This window comes from Pocillopora verrucosa, chromosome 3, assembly GCF_036669915.1.
Source record: "Pocillopora verrucosa isolate sample1 chromosome 3, ASM3666991v2, whole genome shotgun sequence".
In the NCBI taxonomy this organism is placed as follows: Eukaryota; Metazoa; Cnidaria; class Anthozoa; order Scleractinia; family Pocilloporidae; genus Pocillopora; species Pocillopora verrucosa.
This window is the reverse complement of record NC_089314.1, coordinates 23,202,505-23,224,632: the sequence shown is the minus strand read 5'-3', so window position 1 is coordinate 23,224,632 and position 22,128 is coordinate 23,202,505. Positions and strand designations below refer to the sequence as shown.

General features: G+C 38.7%; 1 protein-coding gene across 1 annotated transcript; it reads right to left on the bottom strand.

The window, feature by feature from the left end:
* Positions 1–2,583: 2,583 nt before the first annotated feature.
* LOC131779083 (uncharacterized) lies at positions 2,584–21,386 on the bottom strand. The gene is made up of 6 exons (XM_066163854.1): positions 21,273–21,386; positions 18,237–18,312; positions 15,515–16,110; positions 12,393–12,668; positions 10,252–10,317; positions 2,584–9,813 (listed from the first exon to the last, which is right to left on the bottom strand). Exons 2-6 carry the CDS (start codon positions 18,260–18,262, stop codon positions 4,460–4,462), a joined length of 6,318 nt encoding a protein of 2,105 aa, XP_066019951.1. The 5' UTR covers positions 18,263–18,312; positions 21,273–21,386; the 3' UTR covers positions 2,584–4,459.
* Between the last annotated feature and the right edge of the window lie 742 nt (positions 21,387–22,128).

The window sequence follows — 22,128 nt, the reverse complement described above, 5'->3', positions numbered from 1 at the left end:
TTCTAAGGAAAATGACAACTCAGACTGATACAACACTACGTCGACGCTGCTAATCTCGATTCAAACGACTGGAGATGTTTAATACAAGTACTCCATGGAGCAACAGTTAAAGCTTATTTATAGTACCGTTAAATTTGAGTAACGACCGGATGACCTGTCACTTAAACCGCACAGTTTTGGAGTTTTAATCGTTGGGAGGGTTCTGTGGAACCCCCACACTGATATGTACTACCTTAAACTCTCCTCTACTAACTATGCTTAAACCGAAGCCGTAGTTTCAAGAGCAATCTATTGGTCGCTACTGTTTTCCTTATCTAAGAGCTGTATGCATTATGAAGTATGGGGCTGTGTAGAAATCCTGCGAAATTGCTAAATTATTAAGAGTAATGCTGTAATAGGAATCTGTTTACTGCATGCTCGACAACGACAGAGACACCAACAAGTTTGAATACCGAAATCTAACGGAGGCCCTATCTACTTGACAAATTGTGTTGTACGTCTAAACTTTCTTGGGAATCTTACTTTGCTATTCGCAGCAAACACTAATGAACTTACCATTTCTCTACACGATTCTGCCTTGTGTTTGTTCTGGAACGCGACTTGCAATTTTCGAACCCTGCTTCGCCTGCGATTATCGAAATCAAACTCACCCTACTTTAGGAATGGCTTCCGGTTTGAGCCTCGCTTAGAAACGATAACTCGTTAAGATTTTAGGGTATGCTGGGAAAAACGCACGGTTGGTTGAAGACTTTCAAACAGTGACAGGTTTGGTGCCTTTTTTTCCACATGAAGTGTGTGAAATTAAATCTAAAATTAAATTAAACTCTTCAATTCAGCTCTCCTAGTAGCTGTCAATTTATTTAGAGTTCAAGTTTGAAAGCAACAAGGAACACAATTCGAATTGCCTCAGACAGAATTTTGTCATCACTTGGGAACAAGAGATTATAAACTGTTTCATAAATAATCTTTTGCTTGGGAATGTTCTCGTCATTGTTCACATACGCTCATTTACTCTATGTACGAGGCACTCAAAATTCTCATTATTGAGCCCCTCCTACATCCTTCAGCACCCTCTTAACCATAACTCTAGCGAGAGTTAACAGATATGTGAAAATAAAGCCAAAAATCGTAAAATAAATTTAATTTGAAAATCTATATGAATACATTTCCAGCCATGGCCCCTTAAACTTTTTCTCGGGGGTAGGTCATTTATCAAATCACTAAATTGGTGTATTACTAGTCTTGAGAGGTCTTATTTTTCTGGCCCTATGACTCGGTCTAGGGCTCTAATCCAGACCCCAATTGAAGATCAGGTCGTAAGGTTCTTTGACTTCTTTGTAGGCTAGTTTTTAGGTCGTATCGTACTCCACCCAAGTTGATGGCGCTGATTGAGGACTTTTCCAGGTGTAAGTTCTAGAAAAAGATTCGGTGATGCAATTACGCTGTACTTGCGCTGTGATTTTCCTCGTTTCATGTGCGATGAAGTTAGCAACACTGTGTATCAGCAACATCAGTGTGTGACTCTCAGTGCTCTTGGAAAACGCGCGATTTCAGAGAAATTCAACCCAAAAGATTGTAGAAAAAAAAAACATTGCATACGCGGGCTCTCGATAGGAGCCTTGACATCATTGGCAAATGGGGTTTTCGCGAATTCAGTTCCTTAGGCTTTGATACCTCAAAAGTGGTACAAACTGATAAGTCTAGAAATTTTGTAAATCAGGCAAGAGTGCAACTGACAGTGTTGTCGAGTGCTTAGTTCATACTGTCTGCCTTTGCTAACCGCAAACAGTTCTTATATTTCTAGTTCAAGTTGGTTTCTCACCAAATTGAATGCCTAAGCATTCCTCTTTGCATTTAGTAATTAAAACTACAGTGGAAAGCTCGAGACCTTCAATAATCCATTTCAAGGAAAGGTGAAAGGTAAAATCTGAAGATCAGGTGCAAGGGGGCACACAAATTTGCTTATCAGCTCAGATCACAGGCCACACTCCACAGGGAAAGAAGACAATCACCTTATCCGGCAAAAAGGGCTACGGAAACGCATTGGCTGTACTGTCAATTGATAAATAAAGAATAAATAATGAAGACAGTCGATGCAAATTAGTGACCAGGTTTACAGATTTAAGTACATTTCAATCAAGTATGGAAAGTACTTCGGGTGTGCATGAATTTTGTTTTTATTTTGTGATTGGTCTGGAATACTCCATCCATCTTTTAAAATTTCAATCCAAACTGGGTCTCTTACGTTTTCCTGCGCTTGAACTACGTTTCAGGCAGTTTGTTCCTTGCTAGTTGATTGCCCTTTGTGATACGCCGGGTGTTGTTCTTACAGCACTTAATCGAGGAGCGTCTTAGAGGAGCTACGATACTTTGAGACTGTTTTCAACAGAGTGGTAGCTTTATCGATAGTTTTTCTGGGAACAAAAACACTTAAGAGCTAATAACAGACTAAAGAGAAGCCAGAATGGTTACGGATGCGGTGACTAACCAGGGGTGAAGATCAAAAAGGCGAAACATTTCTACATAATCAAAGGTTTTTTGAATGATTTACACAGTTAAGAACACTAATTTCGTACACTTTTGCAAAACAATTTATTACAATGCATAGGTGTTAACATACATGTAACTATTTTAGCTGCTTGAATAACAATTACTCTTACTTTCCATAGCAGACAAGCATTTAAGCTTATTTTGTATATGTTGTGGTTCAATATTATCCCTGGTTCAAATTTTATTTTCTTTTGTTTTTGGGTATTGCAATGTATGATAATGAGTTTGAAACAAAGGAAAATAAAATTTGAACTAAGGATAAAATTGAACCACAACGTATATACCAGTAGCAAGGAAATTGAGTTGTTACATAACTATTCCTATGAAAGCACTTTGTTAGAGTTTATGGTTTATAAAAAAGGAAAAAAAATAAAGACTATCTAAGTCCATAATTAACGTATCTCGTAATATTATCTTCGACTATATTTGTTTCAATTGCTTGTATGTAAAGTGGACCATTCAAAACCCCGTATGTAAAAACAAATAAAGAAACAAATTAGAGCTGTACAGGTCCACCTGCTATAAAAACTAAAGATACTGAAAATTCACTTCACAGCTTAACTCTAGACCTAACGAATACTATTCCAGAACACTTTGGTTGATAAAAATAATCCCGATTTAAGTATAAGGTCTGTACTACGGTAAATATAACTCACATATATGTCGTCCCAAATACACTCCCTGAGAAGTTGCCTTATCCTGCTTACGCTCGCTTGTTTGGAGATGGTATTTAACCCGCGAGGGTCACACTCTCCATTTGGCTATCTACCATCTCACAACAAACCAGCGCGACTGAAAGTGCTTTTAGACCGAAAGATACCACAAAATATTATACATGGGCCTTCTGGCTCAGATTCGATCCTAACGGCGCATAAATTAGGTCAAATCAATATGACTCAATCAATGAAAACTCTTGAACTGCATCATATCATGCTCCAGTAATTAACATCATGTTTTCAATAGATCACAGACTTTCTTTTACCTAGTCGTTTTACTGTTATTAGAGCGAAGTATTGTAATCAACCAAGAAAGGTATTTAAAAACAAATTCGTTTTCCAGCATCTTGTTGACAATAGAATACCCTTTTGGGAACTGGTTTCTTACGTTCATCTAATTCAAAACCAATTTATACTGGTAAAATTAAACCCTCAAATGTCTTGGAGGGAATAACATATGGTTAACCTACAAAACACCTTTCCATAAATACGTGGAACAAACTAAGTCGAGACCAAATTCGAGTCCAGGAGAGCTTTACTTTGAAATTTTCTCTAGTAACACCAAGCTGCCTTTGAAGAATGGGTTCTTTGTGTGTTGTTGCACCTTTCAATTCCCTTTTAAGTATTTCTGTTGGATTTATGAACTAAGATCTTCCGAGTATAAATTCACGAACGGTAGATAGTAGCGCGATTTTACGGCCCCTCTTTTGGAGTTTTTTAGATGTTACCATATTTATAGTTCATTGAAGAGATCTTAACACCTCCATGACTTGAGTGACATTATAGAAAGGTTATCGCAACGTTTTCGAGGTCGTGTGAAAGTTTAAATAAAAAAACATCGAACAGAAGGGTCCCACAATTTTCACCTTTACAACGGCAACGATAATCGGAACTGATATTTTTTTGTCGAAAAACAACACTAATCAAAAATAATTTAGAACATTGAACATAGTGGAAGAGTTCCGCGCAAACAACGAGCAAAGTCTTCGTCGCTCTAATATGGCTTTGAATTTCACACGAGGAGATTCAAATCTCAACAGATTGATACAGTAGTTAACCTTCACGGATCTCACGGACCTTGCCGTGGATGATGGCACATGTGAAAGCACATCGATGCTGGTTTCGAAGTTTTGAGCAACTATTTACTACTCTTGGACATACAGGCCCTGAACCACTTGATCGTGCCGTCTCCCCTAATGGGAAGGACTTTTTAGTTCGCAGAGTTTCACCACGCATATCAAATCGGTGGAATAGCAAACAGCTTTTTCTTCATCCGGAGACACTGCCATACACACGGTGTCCAGTGGAATTCTTGCAAATCCAACCGCTTTAAACTCGATTATATCCCAGAGGAAAACCATGCCATCGATACCATAGGAAATAAGATAACGATTTTCTTTGAGAAACCGACAAAACTCGATTTTACCCAGATGGCCAAGAAGGACTCGCTTGGAGGAGTTGATGTCTAATGCATTTCGACGATAGACAAGAATTGTGTTCGCAATGCAACAGACAAGAAGTTGGTCGTCAGACGAGACAATACATTGACTGAACCAAACAGAGTGGTCCATCTTCTCTATATGGAGTGTTGTCAATAAGTGACAAGACCTTTCACTGTATTCCCAGATCTCAATCTGATACTTACCACACAACATAATCTCTTGTTTGCCAGATGAAATGCAACAACATTCAACGACCAATGCTTGCGACTTCAGACTACTCGACACCAACTTCCCCACAACGTCCCACACATCGCCACGCGTAAAGCTTTGCCAAACCCGGAAACAATAGAGGAGTGAGGCACTATCCCCTGAAAATGAAAGGGACGAAATCGTGTAACCAAATTCTTCTGTGAATACTGTGCGAGTCTCTACAAGGCTAAAATCTGTAAATGTATATAGCATTAACTCGCTTCCTTGGTGAATGGCAACAAGCTGTCCGTTTGGAGAAAGCGCACAATTCTTCACTTGTAAGCCAGACGTGTCGTGAAGAGACTGGGAAATGAAACTAAAGCCGTCTTTAGGTTCAGCGGTCTGCCAAAAGGAAACCTTTAAATCAGAACTAACAGATAGAACTGTATTAGTTGAGCAAAAGACTGCTGCGATCGTTTTTTCCACCACAGGCAACTCTAATGGTGATGCTGAAATAAACTTGAAAGGGCTGGATAGATCCGAAAAAAGGATGGCTGTTTCTTTTGTATCGCTGCAAAACAAATAGCCACACACGTCTTGTTCTGTAAAATAAATAATTTGATTGCTGGACACACTGGTTAAAACTGTACCCGTTTCGAGGAACAAAGCGTGCAGCGAACCATTGTCGGTCAAATAGACCAGATAAAGGTCATCCTTTGTAAATGAAAAGCGCGTAAATTTTCCAATATCACGTTGCAGTGTTTCATGGTCACACGAGAGCTCTCGATTTCTTTTCCGCAAAACATTTTTGTTTCGAAGACCATCGGCCTCTAAAACCCATTTTCCTCCTGGTGAAAGGTAAATGAGAATATCTCCGTTGACTATACTCTCGTCATCGTGAAGCCCTTCTGGAAAATTCGTATAATCCTCAAACTTAATTGATCCGTATTGGAATTCTTTCACAAGGTAAGGGTGCATCTCCATCTTGTCTTTCTTCAATAGTCTGAGATACGACCCCCAAACTCCCAGTTCTCGATTCAGCCAATGTTTAAGCCCTTGTTCCAGTTGTTTTTTTAGGTTTCTTGTCAACAGATGTAGCCGAAACCAGCGGTATTCTTTTATCAGCAAATTCTCTCTACCTTTGAGCATAAGCTCTTTCTCCATCCATGTCGTCCAACATTGCGCACCTTTGACCTCATGGTCTCTCTTTCTACTTAATTCCATCTCCATCTTATGCATAAGCTCTCCCTTCCTCTCTATTAGTGTCTCAAGTCTTTTCTCCACTTCACGCTTCCCACGAAACACTTCAACAAAGGGTTCATCAAGCAGTTCCTGTTCTTCGATAAGTAAGCTCTCAAGCTCCTCCTCAGCTGTTACATTTACCTCCACCTGTTTGAGCTCATGGGATAGGTGTTTTACCCACTCATATTCTGTACTTGTCAGCTCAAGTTCAAATTTGAAGTGGCGAAGTAGCAAAGCATTTAGATGCTCTCTCTCCCGTCCACGTTCATACCACTCATATTCTTTCCTTGTCCTCTTTATTAGTGTCTCATTCTGTTCTTCGATAAGTAAGCTCTCAAGCTCCTCCATCCACTCATATTTTGTACTTGTCAGCTCACGTTCCAATTTGAAGTAGCGAAGTAGCGAAGTATTTGGATGATTTCTCTTCCTTCTACGCTCTAGGTCGAGTATTAACTTCAGCACTTGGTAATCTCTGAACTCCAGTACATTGATTTCGTGTCGTAGCTCACGCGCTCGTTCAAGTAGGAAATCCAGCTTCTGTTTCAAGTTTGACTCCCCTTGATCGAGCTCCTGTCCCCGGTGTCTTTCCGGCATCTGCTTTAGTTCTTTTAAACAAGCTAACTTATTCTGCAATTCACGAACACGTTCAACAGTCAACTCCTGTCGATCGATTTCAAGACCCCGGTTTCTCCTAGTCGAATTGTGCTCCAGCACGTACTCTTGTTTACGTAAGAAATCCACCTCTACCCTTAACTTTGATTCCAAGTGCTCCACCTCCGAGCTCAACTTTCCCTCCAGCTGCGCCATACATTCTTGTATAAACGCAACTTCAAGATTCAACTTCCACTTCCAGCTTAGTAGGAAATCTAATTCACTCTTCAATTTGCGCTTAAGCACAGGTTTACTTGTCCGCTCAAACCGTATGCTCTTCAATTCTTCCTCCATCTTTCCTCCATTCTCCAGCCCACGATTTGTTTTTTCTTGTGTTGGGCTCTCTATTTCATGCTCTTTAGTCACATTCTCAAGCTCCTTGATTCTTCTCAATACACATTCAAGTTTAAGGTTCACTCTCTGCTTTAGCTCTTCAATCAACCCCAGAGCCATGTCTCTCTTCAGCAGATCCTCTAGTAACTCCTCCAGTTTGACGGTACGTTCTGCCTTGAGGTCTGACATCTTTGCTGGCTTTAACGCTACAGGTGGTTCCCACTCAAGCTTGAGGCCAAGACCTCCCTCCAGGTATCGAATAGCTGTCACTATGGCAATGTTACAAACTGAAAAATCAGAGAACGCTTTTTCCATAACCCCTCCGTTTACAAAATACGACACATGACAGATGTAAGTAAATGGCTTCAGCTGAATATCCCGCGAAAACACACGTTCCAACACAGGTCTTCCAGTTTTTAGATCCAACATCTGCCTTTGGAAAATCCAAGGGTAAATATTTATGATCTTTTCACGGACCGCTGTTAGGGACGCCTCGTGGTACACTTGGACTGTCAGTGAACGTAATTCACAACAAAAGCGGCAACTGCCCAGCAGATTTGTTGCATTCGCATGAGGCCTAGCTAGGTTGGCCTTGTATGAGAGACATTTAAGCAAGCATTTAATTGGTCCCTCGACCTCTAATTCCACAGAGAGATCCGTAACATCATCTCGACTCTCTTCAATCTCCTTCACAGCCCACAGAGCAAGTAAGTTGCTAAGACAAGTATTTCCTGACCGATGGCATGAAAAATCTTCCATGTTTCTTTTCACCACAATGGACTCTCCATCACGAGTAAGGAACCCCCACTGATAAACTGTCGCATTCCAATTAAACTGAGAGAAATTCTCCACGCATTTTTGCTTAACAGAAAACCACTTGTCAAGCCGACCAAAAAAAATGAATTTGCTGTCACGAGAGTACTCCAAGTGAGTGATATTGAGAATGATCTCATTGCTTATCTCGAAAGGGCCATGTGCTCGTTGCGCTCTATGTACATCAAAAAACAGAAGCGACCGACCTTTAGCCCCAACAACTGTCTCCCCATCACATGATGTGGCAAAACAATTCATATCAGCGATTGCAGGGTTTGCTTTAGCAAAAACAGTGCATCCTAACCAAGGAACTGGCAATTTGGAAAGCAGAAGAGTTTCTTGAACAGCACTGGAGGCCGTTCGTAAACAGGAGTGCAGAAGTTGCGGGCATTCAACGAGAACAAAGATGTTTGATGAAAGTACCTGCGCAATCTCTTGAAGAAGATCTTGTTTCTTTTTGTCATCGACATCCAGGCAGCCTCTGACAAGCTTCAAATCTTGAAGCAGATGATATATCTCGATTTTTCCAGAGAGCAATCTCCTCTCCATGAAATGATAATTTGTTAAACACGTAAACACAAGCTCCAGCCAATCTTTTCCTCCAAACTGACACAGGAAGCTAACCGCAACGCGCATCACATAGTCCTTCAACTTAACGTCAATGGATGTGCAAGGTGATGATGATTCTTGGATGATTGAAGAGAGAATTTCAACAAAAACTTCTCTAAGATACTTACCTGCCATCTTCTTACAAATCAATAGTTTGCGTGGAGCCTTTGTGTCGTTTGTCAACCAGGCTGGAACCAGATTGTGCAGGAAAGTTAACGTCTGATCAGGATTTCGTAACACCAAAAATTGCGATACAGCATCGATCACTTGTTGCCTATCATGATCTGAGTTTTCCCTGTTTAGGATGAACGAAATAATCGAGACAGGAAGCGGAGATGGAGCTACGACGACACAACCAAACAGCTTCTGGAAGATATTTTCTCCCACGTGGTCATAGACGCGGCGAAAATTCTGCAGGAAAAATTCTTCAATATCTCCAGGGAAAAGATCGTTTAAATTACTGATTTTCTTACCAGAAACAAGAGCGTCTTTCAATTCTTCCACAATGTAATGTGCGTACAAGAATAATCCGTCACATTTTTGGGACACATCGTGAACCGAAATGGTAAGACAAGGGAAATTAATCCTCTTTCTCAAAAAGTTTTGGATATCTTGCTCATGCTGCTGATAAAAGTTCTTCTGGTCGCTGTTACCGGAACAAATTTTAATACAGGGGTTGTATCTCTTCAGTCTTGATTTCACAGAATCTTCAGGGCGACTGGTGACAAAGAACACAAGCCATTCGGGCAGCAGGGGAAAGCGATGCTTAATAAGATCAAGGAAATCTTCCCTGGACTCGTTTTCAGTCTCATCTAAGGCGTCAATAATAACTAACAATTTCTGATGACATGGCCTACACGTACTTAATGGCTCATGTAACAGTTTAGTAAACAGTTCCTTAACACCGAGTTTAGAGTTACCTAACAGCATTTTTACCCTATCTTCTCCCCCTAAAATTTCGTTATACTTATCATTACATGCGCACAATTGATGGGCAACAGTTCCAAGGAGATATCTAGGGTCGTTTCTGGTACCATCGTTGTGACGGCAAAAGTATGCTGCACCTAACTGTCCAGTTTCTCTCATTCGCTGTGCCAGGGCTCCGGCTATAACACTTTTTCCGACTCCTGGGTCGCCAAGTAGAACATAAGCTCGAGAGTTTCCAGGATCACGGAACCAGGCGTTAAAATCATCAAAGAACCACTGTCTCGTGTCTGGGTCGAGCCGCTTGGCAAAAAATATGATATCAGCATCAAACACAGAAATCTCTGCAAGAAAGACAAAAGTGAACGACGTTGTTTTTTCGAATCTAGATACTATTTATGGCTGGATAATGGGGAGAATCATGTAAATTGCTCGATCTTACTGCTCAATGATCATCGGTATTGTATCACTCAGTGATAGCTCTATCATTGCTATTTTGAGCGCTAATTCATATTATATAATAAGCTCAGTTATGCACGCATTCTGATTGGTTCTCACTTATGATCTATTAGAGGACAGACGTATAGATGACGTCATCATTAACACTTTTTTAATTCTTTATTATAAAAAACATCAGTGGCTCACTCGGCTGTGCCTTGTGTGCCACTTTTTTGTTCTTATCACATTTTGACGTCATCTGTGATCTATTACTGAACAGACGCACGGCAACTTGGAATCTATTTGTTAACTATACAATCTGATGAGGGACACAAGGAACCCACCCTCAGACACTGTGCTGTAGCATTGTTGAGATATCACATCTTCTGAACCTTTAGGATTGCAGGCCTCTGAATAGAGAAAAAAAATGATTCGATAAGTAGCAAGTTTTATAATCGTACGACATTCCAACTTTATAGCTTGGATTTATAATGGTAATTGAACTGAGCGGAGTGCAATTCGTATAGGTAATCACATGATTTCGAGTGCAATTTGGAAGAAATAAGCACGAGTAAATTTTTTTAAAGACTACCAAAATTGTACGAGCCCGTAGGGAGTGCAATTTGCGGTCTTTGAAAAAATTAACAAGTGCTTATTTATTCCAAATTGCACAAGAAAAATCCTGCGATTACGTATTAATAATATACATGAAAAAATACGAGAAAGCTCATCATAATTATGCAGAACTAAAGTGCGCGCATCGAGTGCAAAAATAATTTATTCAAACCGTGCGTTCGGTCAAAACAAAGATATACAATGATACTTTCACATCTTTAAGGCGCAAAAAAGTTAAAAGTCCGGCTAAACAGTTCAAGGAACTGTTCAGTCTGTGTCCGAATCACTTTCGATGAAATTGAATCGTCGTTTCCGAGGTTTAACCATGTTGGTTTTAATTTCGGCGTAGGATCGCTCGAGCAAAGTGTTAAGCTGGGTCGGCTAGTAATTCTCGATTCCCTTGGCAGTTCCCTTCTCTAAACACCACTTTTTCCAAACCGTCAACCAAAAAGCAGAGCTTTTTACAGTGTTTTCGTTGTTAGAGCTGTTTTTCAGCTGCTGTATTTTTGTTGCGGTGGCAAATTAAAACCTACTTAAAACGCCGGCCATTGTTTAGCTCGCAAACTTTCAGCGTATCCAAATGTTGCGACATCCAAGGCTGGCATTTGATTGGCTATCTGTGAGTTTTTTTGATTAATGACCCATCAGAATGTCTGGTTTGTTACTTCTTTGCACTGGATTAACCCTATTCTGCACTGAATTACCTGAAAACTGCATTTATCTTAACCAATCAGAACTGAGTAATTTTTTCATGTATCTTATTAGGGCTGAAATCATACGCGTGATTTCAAAATCGAACGAGCGCGCAGCGCGAGTTTGATTTGCAGTCACAAGTATGATTTCAGACCAAAATTACACGACACAAGGTTCAATTACCACTTCATTACATCCATTTTGAAATCGCCCAAAAACAGGACTTGGTTAGTTCAAATATTTTGTTGATGCAGTACTGAGCTGGTTTGATCCATATATCCATTTTTGGGGGAAAAAATTAGAGTTTTGGAAACAAAAGTTGAAAAATTTGCCACATGATACTCTTTGTCTTTCATTTTCCTGCAATTTGATTGGTTATTTTAGACAAGTCTTAAAATCTGATTGCTTGTTTTGTTTTTAGTGTGGCCTGCGCATTGGCTGGGAAAAAGATGCGATTTAAAGCAAAAAATGGTGCGATTCGTGAATAAATCGCACCAGTTAGAGCGCATTGGCTGGGAAAAAGATGCGATTTAAAGCAAAAAATGGTGCGATTCGTGAATAAATCGCACCAGTTAGAGCCAATCGGATTACAGGGACCACCAGTGATTTCAAAATGGGTGTAATAAATATCATAACATTATTATTGGCTGGGCGGAGGGGCTGGAGGGTGAATATTTGGCTCAAGGTTCGTTCTCCACGACCGAGAGCTAAGTACTTTTGCGTCTATCCTGACCTTAGACAGTCAATAAGCATTTTATCGTATGATCGACGACTCGTTTCGTTCTTCTTTTAGCCCACATCTCTTTGGGCTGCAACCTTTTTTCCGTCCCTCCTTGCGCCTTCGTTTTCAGCCTCATACGGGAATTTTGTTCATCGTGTTTTTCATTAAAAGCACGCGCGTGACCTTACTGATCAAATGACAGCTTTATTTATTGCTAAAAAATAACTTGACAGTTTGATTCAAGAGCATGAATGCTACGCCTCGATGATGAAATCACAGTGGGTGCGGATACAAAGGGGTAAAGTAGTGCACCGACGACATCCCTGTGTTCTTATTTCATAGAAAACTTTGCAAAGTTTTTCTTGCGGATAGATAAAACCAAACCATGTTCATCTGCTGTATAAGCACGCTCATAGTCAGACGAATAACACTTTAGTTTGTTTTGACTTTCCTCACCTTGATTTTCCAGCCGTGAGACTCGTGTTTCTACGCATTCGATTTTCTGTGATAGATCTCGTTTGATGGCTTCTTGCTCGACCTGCATCCGATCAAGTCTTGTTTCCATTTCCTCTAGATTTGATAAAACTTCTGCTAGTGCCAGTGAGAATCGTTCTCTGTCCTCTTGCACCTCAAACGTCAGCTTTTCTACATCTGTCATCAGATCATGAACGTGCTGTTGTACCAACTTCAACAAATCAGGGTCCATGGTTGCGTTCATACAAAGAATCGTGCCTGACATAAAAAGTTAAATTAAATTAGCCGGCTGTGCTGTTTCAATTTAGAACACGACCAAGACCTAGAAAAATTATCATTTTCCCTTTTTCATCCAGTGGAGATGAGCATGGTTAAAATTACTAGCTTTAGTGAAAAAGAAGGTTGCAAGGAACCGCCGTGTATTGAGCATGAAGTATCCAAGACTGATGTCAATCAATTTCTCCTGATTGAAACATGAATCACTACAGAACTGGTCATTGATATCACCTTATTTGCCAGAATAGCAGAGTGTGATAATTATGATGAATTTTTTTTGCGTTTTCTAATAAATAGTTGTATATAAAATTTGAAATCATCGACCTCAGCGCCTAGCGAGTCCTCCTTAACCATTTTTTTACGCATTGAAAATACCATTTGGCGGCCAAAAAGTATCCTCATTTAGCGCGTGGCCAAAACGATCATGTTAAGTAGTTGTGACACAGAAAACTGTAAAGACGCGGCAACTATGGTGGAGAAAGGAGGTTACTGACTCTATAGCACCAACCAAGAGAACCTTCACTACACTTAGTGCGAAGTAATATGTTAGAGCCATTACCATAGATTTCGCCACAGAAAAAAAACACAAACGCAATGAACTTGACATTCAGTGACGGGATTTTTTTGTTCTAATCTTGATCTGATCACCGCAGGCGAGAAGCTGCCTTTGTCAGTCTTCATCGAAATGTTGGTTTGATGCACTCGGTTCTCTTTCGTAGGGCTGAGTCATACTCGCAACTTTCATTTCTTCCTTCAGTACTACTTGAGTATCACAACCGCGCTAGAGCTTACTGAGGGTAGGTATACATCGCTATCAGACATTATTTCAAAAGTATTTCAACGCTGACTAATACGAAATTACAAGAGATGTGAGAGCTTTGTAAGTAATCGTAACCCGCTAACTCGTTACCAGTGTACGAGACACTTTTTAGACGAAATAGGAGCACGTTAGGGCCCGAAAAAACCCTGATTTAACTTTTTTGAATTTTTTATCTATTGGAATTGGTTTGTACATATGACGAGCGAAAGAAGTACAAAAAAAGTTTTCGTGTCATAGGCACTTTAAGCCTTGAGAACTGTGGATAGAAAGGGGAAAGATTTACAGTAGTCAGGAACACAGCTCAGTGTCATCTAGCAACATCCTGAATCCTTGACAACTCAATATCCAAAATTCACTACATCGTTACGAGACAGCAATAAGCACTGGCGTTATTCTTGTCATGGAAAACGTAGATCCACAAAGTTTTCCCTTTTGATCCTTGAAAATGTCACTTTCCTCTCCTTACTGGTCCACTTGCAAACAAAGCATAAAGTAGTTGTTTATATTGCTACATTAAATGAGTCTTCAGGGAGACTGACGGAAGAACCCACTTGAGGCAAGGATGAATCTCCCGCCAAAATTGTATTCCTATCCTGAGAGACAACTACTTCCACGTCTGCTACCACGTCTGGACCAAAGATAAAAGAGCATTCCGTAAGACCATGATACAACAGCTCTTAATCCTTGGATATTTTCAGAAAGGAATACGAAAAATTTTTAATTTCTGGGTACTAAAAAATTTTGAAAGATATTCTTAAAAGAATATCTTTCAAAAATTTCGGTACCCACAGAAGTTACTCGACTCTACCATTGCCACCTTCATCAATTCACACCTGTCAACCAGTCCAGATTAAAATGCCATTTGAGAATCAGAGGTCTTAACAGGAAGCTGTCCAGAGGCAATTGAAACTTCAGCGATAAAATCGAAAGAGTTAAGAAGGCAAGAGGAAAAGCCATCCAAGGTCAGTCATCAGAGCACAATGCAGGGGTTTCGTTTCAGGCTGGACGCCGGACGCAGCGTCCGGTTGTTCGACATCTATCGTCCGGTAGTTCACACACGAAATAATAATATTTTTTACGTGTGAAAATAGTTTTTTCCATATATTAACCAAAGAAAGACTTGACCCCTATTTTACTAACTTGGTCATGTAATGTACACAATCGAAAAAAAAGAGATAATCCCTGTGATACACATGCATGATAAAATCATTATTCATCATTTCCCATCCCTTCCCCCTCCCCTGCATGCTATAACTGACCAGACAAGTTCGCCGACAACTGACCCTGATTTTTGATCAAAGAGCATCTGTCCGAATCGGTCTTTCTCACTTTTCATTTGTACATCATCTCTGGGAATGCAGGCAATTGTATTTTAGAGGGTTAATTTTACAAATTTCTTGGGAAGGGGGGGCATGCCCCCGGACCCCCTAAGAGTTTGTGCCTCTGGCACTCAACGTTCGAGCCAGCGGCGCGAACGATGCACGTCCGCCAGCTGAACCACTACATCCGGTACTTCCAAATGCTACCGAAAACCCTGACAATGTATAGTACAAATGCCATCTGTGTGATACATGCACTGCTTACATGAGTTGCCATCCTATAGTAACACATTGCTAACCATAGATATTGTGTTTTGGAAAACATCAGAAAAATTATGAACACCAAGGCAAGACCTTTAACCATGATAAGCACTTCTCATTCCTGGGGAAGTGTCAGTGAAAGTTCAAGGCTTCCTCAATAATGGATGTTTGCATTTGCATGCAAAGACAGAAACTCAAGACATAAACGCAATCCACTCAAGCGAGTTTGAACCATCCATTTAGCTGTTTGCATGATTACTCACACTAATCAACTATTCATTTACACTACATCACTTATTGTGATAGTATATTTTAACTTTTTTTTTTATATTTTTGCAAGGATGTCGAAATATTGTGCACCTCTAAACACAAATACATTAATAACAACAATTAAAGAAAATAAATGTAATATAAATAAAAGAAGATACCTTTTCCCTCCCAATTCTTTAGCTCTGTTAAAAGGTCCTTTGTGCTGGAACCTGGAAGGCCAAGTTTCTTAACAAGCTGTTCCATAGCAGCAAAGTTTTGTTGATAATTCACAGGATCCCATTCAGAGAATGCACAGTGCGCCCAGGCATTCCTAGCCTCTCTTACAGCACCTGCTGCACTTTGTACATCAACAGAGAACACTGGGACTCTGCCAAGCAGTGCCAGGATGGCTGATGCATCACAGAACTCATCAAACGCATTGAATTTAGCCATATGATTCTCCACATACAACTTAGCAAAGTCAACATGTGACATCACTCGGCAATCAAACTTGGAGAAGTCATACTTTCCATGAGGCAGCTTAGGAATTCTATCATTACCATTGATGTTCTCATACTTTAAGAACTTTGGCCAATGCTTAAGACGCCCTGATGTGCTCTGAGTATGAATGCCATGGCTGGTTTGAAGGTTGCCATATTCTCTTTGGATTTCTATTTCTACAAAAGGGCGTATTTGGGAAACTAGAACTTTGCTCAGTGCAATTCCAAAGACCAACCATCGCTTCTGGTTTTCTGTAACACTGTGCAGTGTGGATCTATGAATTCAATAAATAAATAAATAAATAAATAAAAGGTACGTGCCAATATTTTTGCAATGGCAAATCCAAGTGGTGTATAGGTGGACTTTAAATTTGCATTGTTGGTTTGGACTGCAGGTCCAGAATCCAACAGTTAAGCAAAGAACAACCAAGTGATTCTTTGTGTTTAAAATGTGAGATCACCACAGACTAATTGGTCCATTAGTCTTTGAGGTTTGAAATGATGTGTTAAACAAAACTCAAACTTATCAATGGAGGAGGTGGGGGGGCGATACTCCCAAACATATGCTACAGGTATGTACCACCCTCCCAGGGGAAAGAGGGGAGGAAAATCTAAGGAAAAACTAAGGAACATGGTTTTGTGCAAATTATTTGCAAACATTACAGTCATGGATAGGATTTAGAATTTCTAAATGTGATGCCTAGAGAAGGGTATATTTTCAAACCAATGGTTGAGAAACAAAGAGGCCTCCTTTAAGGAGGCTCCACAGGGTTTTTGCTCAATGTTGGCACACGCCAGCATAATGAGTTTTAAAAAAATTTTAATGTTTTCACTTTTGAAGGTCACTAAAAGCCATTAAAAGGCAATTAATGAGCAAGGTTTGGACTATCATTTGCTGATATTATTAAAATGATTTTCATTATTAAGCTAAGGCTGCACAGAGGGAGGTGCTTGCCATGATAATTTAGCTTTGCCTTTGATTTTCTTTGATTTGCATGGGTGAAATCTCTCAAAATTTTTTGCAATTTGTGAAATTGTCCTCCTGATCATTTAAAAGCCAAAAAAATAGGTGTTACAAAGGCAGTTTCTTTGCTGTTTGTGATTTTATCTTTTCTTCCTCTATCTCAAATTTGGTCTTGAGAATTTATTTTAATCAAAAGGCACTAGAAAGGGCACAAATAAGTTTAACAGTTCAACAAATCTTAGGAAATTCCACCAAAGGAAACATGATAAATCTAACTTGAAAGATTCCTATTTTCATTGTCATAAAACTTAACATAATGGAATAGAACTTCGCCAAGACTGGTATCTGATTATGCATAAACTTTTAAATCTGTTGCCTTTTGGCAATCTTTCCCACTGTGTTTTCTTTTCAATTGACTTCTTTTTCAGGCATTAAGTCAAAGCCTGTGAATATTACAGGTGCAGTTGCTGGAAACCCTAGATTCCATTACATAAAAAATGTATCTTATTAAACTGTTAACACCTCTTTAGATAACAACCGTGTGATCATATGGAGCTGCCATGTTTGTTTTGCATGTTGAAACTTTTAAAACTTGAGCTATGTTCACACCCAGATCTCATGTGGTCAGAAAACCCTATGGAGTCTTCTTGAGTAGACCTCATGAAAAGCGAAACTCTGCATTAAACAGACACTAGCTTAGGTCCCAAATATTTCCTCCTATATTTACTTTAAAATGGACCAATATACAGCAGGCAAGGTTCTCAATACAACATGTTATCTCTCTGAATCTCAAGATCTCATTAGTAATTCTCCTTACTGTCTACCAGTCAGTTCTTGTGATTTTATTTTGGAGAATTTGGTGTTGGATCAACTAATAATCCCTAATTGATTTTTTTTTTTCATCACTTGTCAGCTTGATTTTGTGTTTATATTGTCAGGAGAAATTCTGTCTCGGTCAAAAGGGAGTTAAAGGGTTAACATGTTAACCCTCCCTAATCTGATGATCATAGACTATACTGCCCCTCCCCCCACCTTCACATCAAGCATTCACAATGGTAAATAATTTCAAATTGTATCAGAAAATAAGGGCTGGATTCAATAAGGAAATACAAAAGTCCATCATTTTAGGTTTAAACTAAATAATGGTACATCCCTCATTAAAGGGACAGAATGTTTGCACAAATAACAGCTGACAGCATTTAAGTTATTTAACCACAATCTTTCTCTGATTAGGTACATTAAAATGTTAATTATGAAGTATTGATCATTGGGGTGTTCAACAACTTTAATGCATCAACAGGATTGTTGAAAAAGGTTCTTTACAAGGTATAATTGAAGCAAGTGATGTTAAATATAATGCAATTTAAAAAGATTGCAATCAAGATTTATAGCACTCAAAAAAAAAAAATAAATAAATAAATGTAGAGCTTATCTTACCCTCCTGATGCTCCTGCTGTTGCCATTATCCCTCAAACTATCTTATCTTTGTCACTTGATGGTGGACTTCATGCCTCTGCATAGAAACAAAATTGGACAAATTATCAACAAGAGTTCCATGTCATACAGATAGCTGACTGAAAAGGAATCATCATCCCTGAGGAAAAAACCCTTAATTATTAGTTGTTGTGCTCATTTTATGACAAATCAATTTACCAAAAAAAGAAAGGAAATTTATCCTGGTTATAGGGCAATTATGCACTGTACCAACATTCAATCCTTAACTCTTTATTTCTGAGGACCAATTAAAATTTATTCTCATTCTGGTGTTAATCAACTTCTTTTTCTAAAATTTTAATTTAAGAAATAAAGTAGAGAAATGGTTTTCTGCTTATCACAGGAACTGTTTCAGACTTTTTGATTCTCTACTTCTGCTACTGTGAGGCAGCTTTTAACCTTTCTGTTGTTCAGTAATTATTTCATGCTGTCCTTCTGTCCTTCAACAGCATTTCCAAATGGTACAATGGTTTCCAGTGAGGCCTTAAACTACTAACATTAAAAACAACTATCTGAGCCTTTGGGGATGATGCTGTGGATCAGTGAACTCTCAGAGGCTTCTTTTTATTTAGTTTTTATTTTAATTACAGCAGCTGAAGGCCTCAATGAAATTATTACACAATTTCTGTTGTTTATTTCAAGGAATTAATATATTAAAATGCTTTCAATGCAAGTTGAATATTGGGTAAATGTATTGATTATACTGTCTGAGAAAGAGTTCAAAAGATGATGGGCATGGGATCTTCATGATTTTTAAACATGAAAAGTATAATGTGAAGGGTAACAAAATGGAGTAATTTTAGGATATAAGGTTCCTTGAAGCGCTGCTAAGAGTGTTCCTCTGGTTTTGAGAAAGTTGTATTATATATGTTTATGTAATTATTAAAGGCCTGCGAGTAATACTTAATTCTGACTACACTCACATGAGACATTCAATGTGAAAAGTTTATTTAGGATGAGGAAGTCAGTCTTCTAGTATACGCATCCTGATACAATCTTAATAATTGTGCACCCTGAAACTAGAGGTTCTATAAAAAGAAGCTGTGACACACCAGACAAGAAAAACCACCAAAAAAGCCACTCTTAAGATGTGGTCAAAAAATGTGTGGAAACATATTCCTCCAGATTTAGAAATTATACCCTAATCAGTCAAAAGGAAAGAAATTCCTAAAATTCCTGATTTTAACATTGGAGCATTTCATCAAATTATCTAAATACAAATATAAGACAAAGATGTAAGTTCCAAAACTGACCCCTGAGGTAAACCAATATATGTTAAAGTTTGGTAATCTGAAGTGGTAACACAGTTGAGTAACGATGGAAGATAATTATATTTCAGTTGTGTAATGGCAGAGTAGATTTATCTTTCAGTTGTGTAATGATGGAGAATAATCATATTTCAGTTGTGCAACAATGGAGAATGACTATGTTTCAGTTGAGTAACAATGGAGAATAATTATCTTTCAGTTGTGCAACAACAGAGAATAACTAAGTTTCAGTTGAGTAATGACAGAGAATAATTATCTTTCAGTTGTGTAACAACGGAGAATAATTATCTTCCAGTTGTGCAACAATGGAGAATAATTATCTTCCAGTTTCATAATGATGGAGAATAACTATATTTCAATTGAGTAATGATGAAGAATAATTATCTTTCAAATATGTAACAAGGGGTTTCTAAAATTTGTAAACTGTTTGGAGCAATTTATTGAAAGAACTATTGATCATTACCCCAACATGCAAGATTTTGTAATGGCAGACTTGAGGATTTTTTAAATAGATTGGTGTCTGCCATTATGAAATCTTTCGTGGGAGACAAATAAGACAGGCGAGTGTTTCAAAATAAAAATAAAAAAACCCACGCGAAATATGTAAGAGAAATTCGTGAAGTCATTTCTGAGACAGTTCAAGCTTTGAAAGAGGCAAATGTTTGATTGAAAATGAAATTCCTATAGCCCACTACACAGTTACCTTATTCAAGGATCAAACTTGTCTGGTGCAACAGACTGGTTTTCATTGGTGAAAGATTTGTGAATATTAATTTTAAAAAGTTTCCATAACAACTCTGACGTCTTCAAGTGGGCTTTTATAAAATTAAAAAGACAGGTGAATTTTAGTTAAGACATGTGTTATCAAAAATATGCGCGCTTGTGAATTATCGGTTAACTTCAACAATTGACATATTTTTTCCCGAAATTTCGGCCCTTTTTTGAAACTTGCACTTGTGGGTTTGAAAAAACTTAACATGTATCAAAGAAGCTTCTCATAAAGAACAGATACACTTGTAATACCCCGATGGCGCGACAAGAGAATCGTTCAAGATAATAATATTCACACCCTCTTCAGAACTCGTGAGTCATTGAGAAAAAATTCAAGTTGCCTTGAAATCATGGTTGTTTTCAAAATGCGCAAGAACTGCTTTTTTTTAAATCAAGGTTGACTTGAAATCAATTTTTGTAACTACTAGAGAATATCTGAATTGAAATCTTCATTCTCTTCGGCATTTCATCGTCCGCTCCTCTCGATTGTTCTCTTCTCGTTTCGATCGTTTCATTTTCGTCGTTTCGGTTGCTTCGTTTCGTTCGTTTCGCTTGTTTCGTTTCGCTGTTTCGGGTTTTAGTATATGCCTAGTTTTGGATGACACCGCAATGATCTGTACTATAATATTTATTACTTATAAAGCGCAAAATACATGTGGATATGATCAACCAAAACAGAAGCCGTAGTTTCAAAAGCAATGTATTATTTCGCCATTTTTTTCCTTATCCAAGAGCTGTATGCATTATGAAGTACGGGACTGTGCAGAAATCCTGCGAAATCGCCAAATTATTAAGAGTAATGCTGTAGAAGGAATCTGTTTACTGGATGCGCGACAACGACAGAAACACCAGACCCTATCTCCTTGCCAAATCGTGTTTTACGTCTTAACATTCTTGAGAATCTTACTTTGCTATTCACAGCAAACACTAACGAACTTACCATTTCTCTACAAGATTCTGTAGTGTGTTCGTTCTGCAACACGACTTATAATTTCCAAATTCTGCTTAGCTTGCAATTACCGAAATCGAACACCATTTCCGACGTGGATTCTGGTTTCAGCCTCGCTTACAAACGATAAATCGTTAGGATTGCTGTGCATGCTGGGTAAACGCACGGTGGATTAAGAACTTTCAAACAGTGATAGGTTTGGTGTCTTTTTTCCACATCAAGTGTGTGTAATTAAATTAAAAATTAAATTAAAATTCTTCATTTCAGCTCTCCCAGTAGCTGTCCATGTATTTAGAGTTCGAATTTGGAAATATCAATGATCAGAGTTCGAATTGCCTCAGGCAGAATTTCGTCATCACTTGGGAAAAAGAGATTATGAACTGTTTCTTAAACGATCTTTTGCTTGGGAATGTCCTCGTTACTGTTCACATACGCTCATTTCCTCCATGTGCAAGGCACACAAAACTCTCATTAAGAGCCTCTCCTGTTTCCTCCGACACCCTCTCAACCATAACTCTAGCGAGAGTTAACAGATATGTAAAAAATAAAGCCAAAAATTGAAAAAAGAAACTTCGTTTGAAAATCTACACGAATATATTTTCAGCTATCGCCCCCTAAACTCTTTCTCGGGGTAAATGCCTTAATCGAATAACTAAATTGGTTTATTACCAGTCTTGAGAGGTCTAATATTCTGGCCTTAGGACTCGGTTCAGGGCTCCAATCCAGACCTCCTAACTGAGGGTCAGCTCGTGAGGTTCTTTGACTTCTTTGGATGCTAACTTTTAGGCCGTATCGTGTTCCACCAAAGTCGATGGCGCTGATTGAGTCGAAATCTCATTTCCAGTAC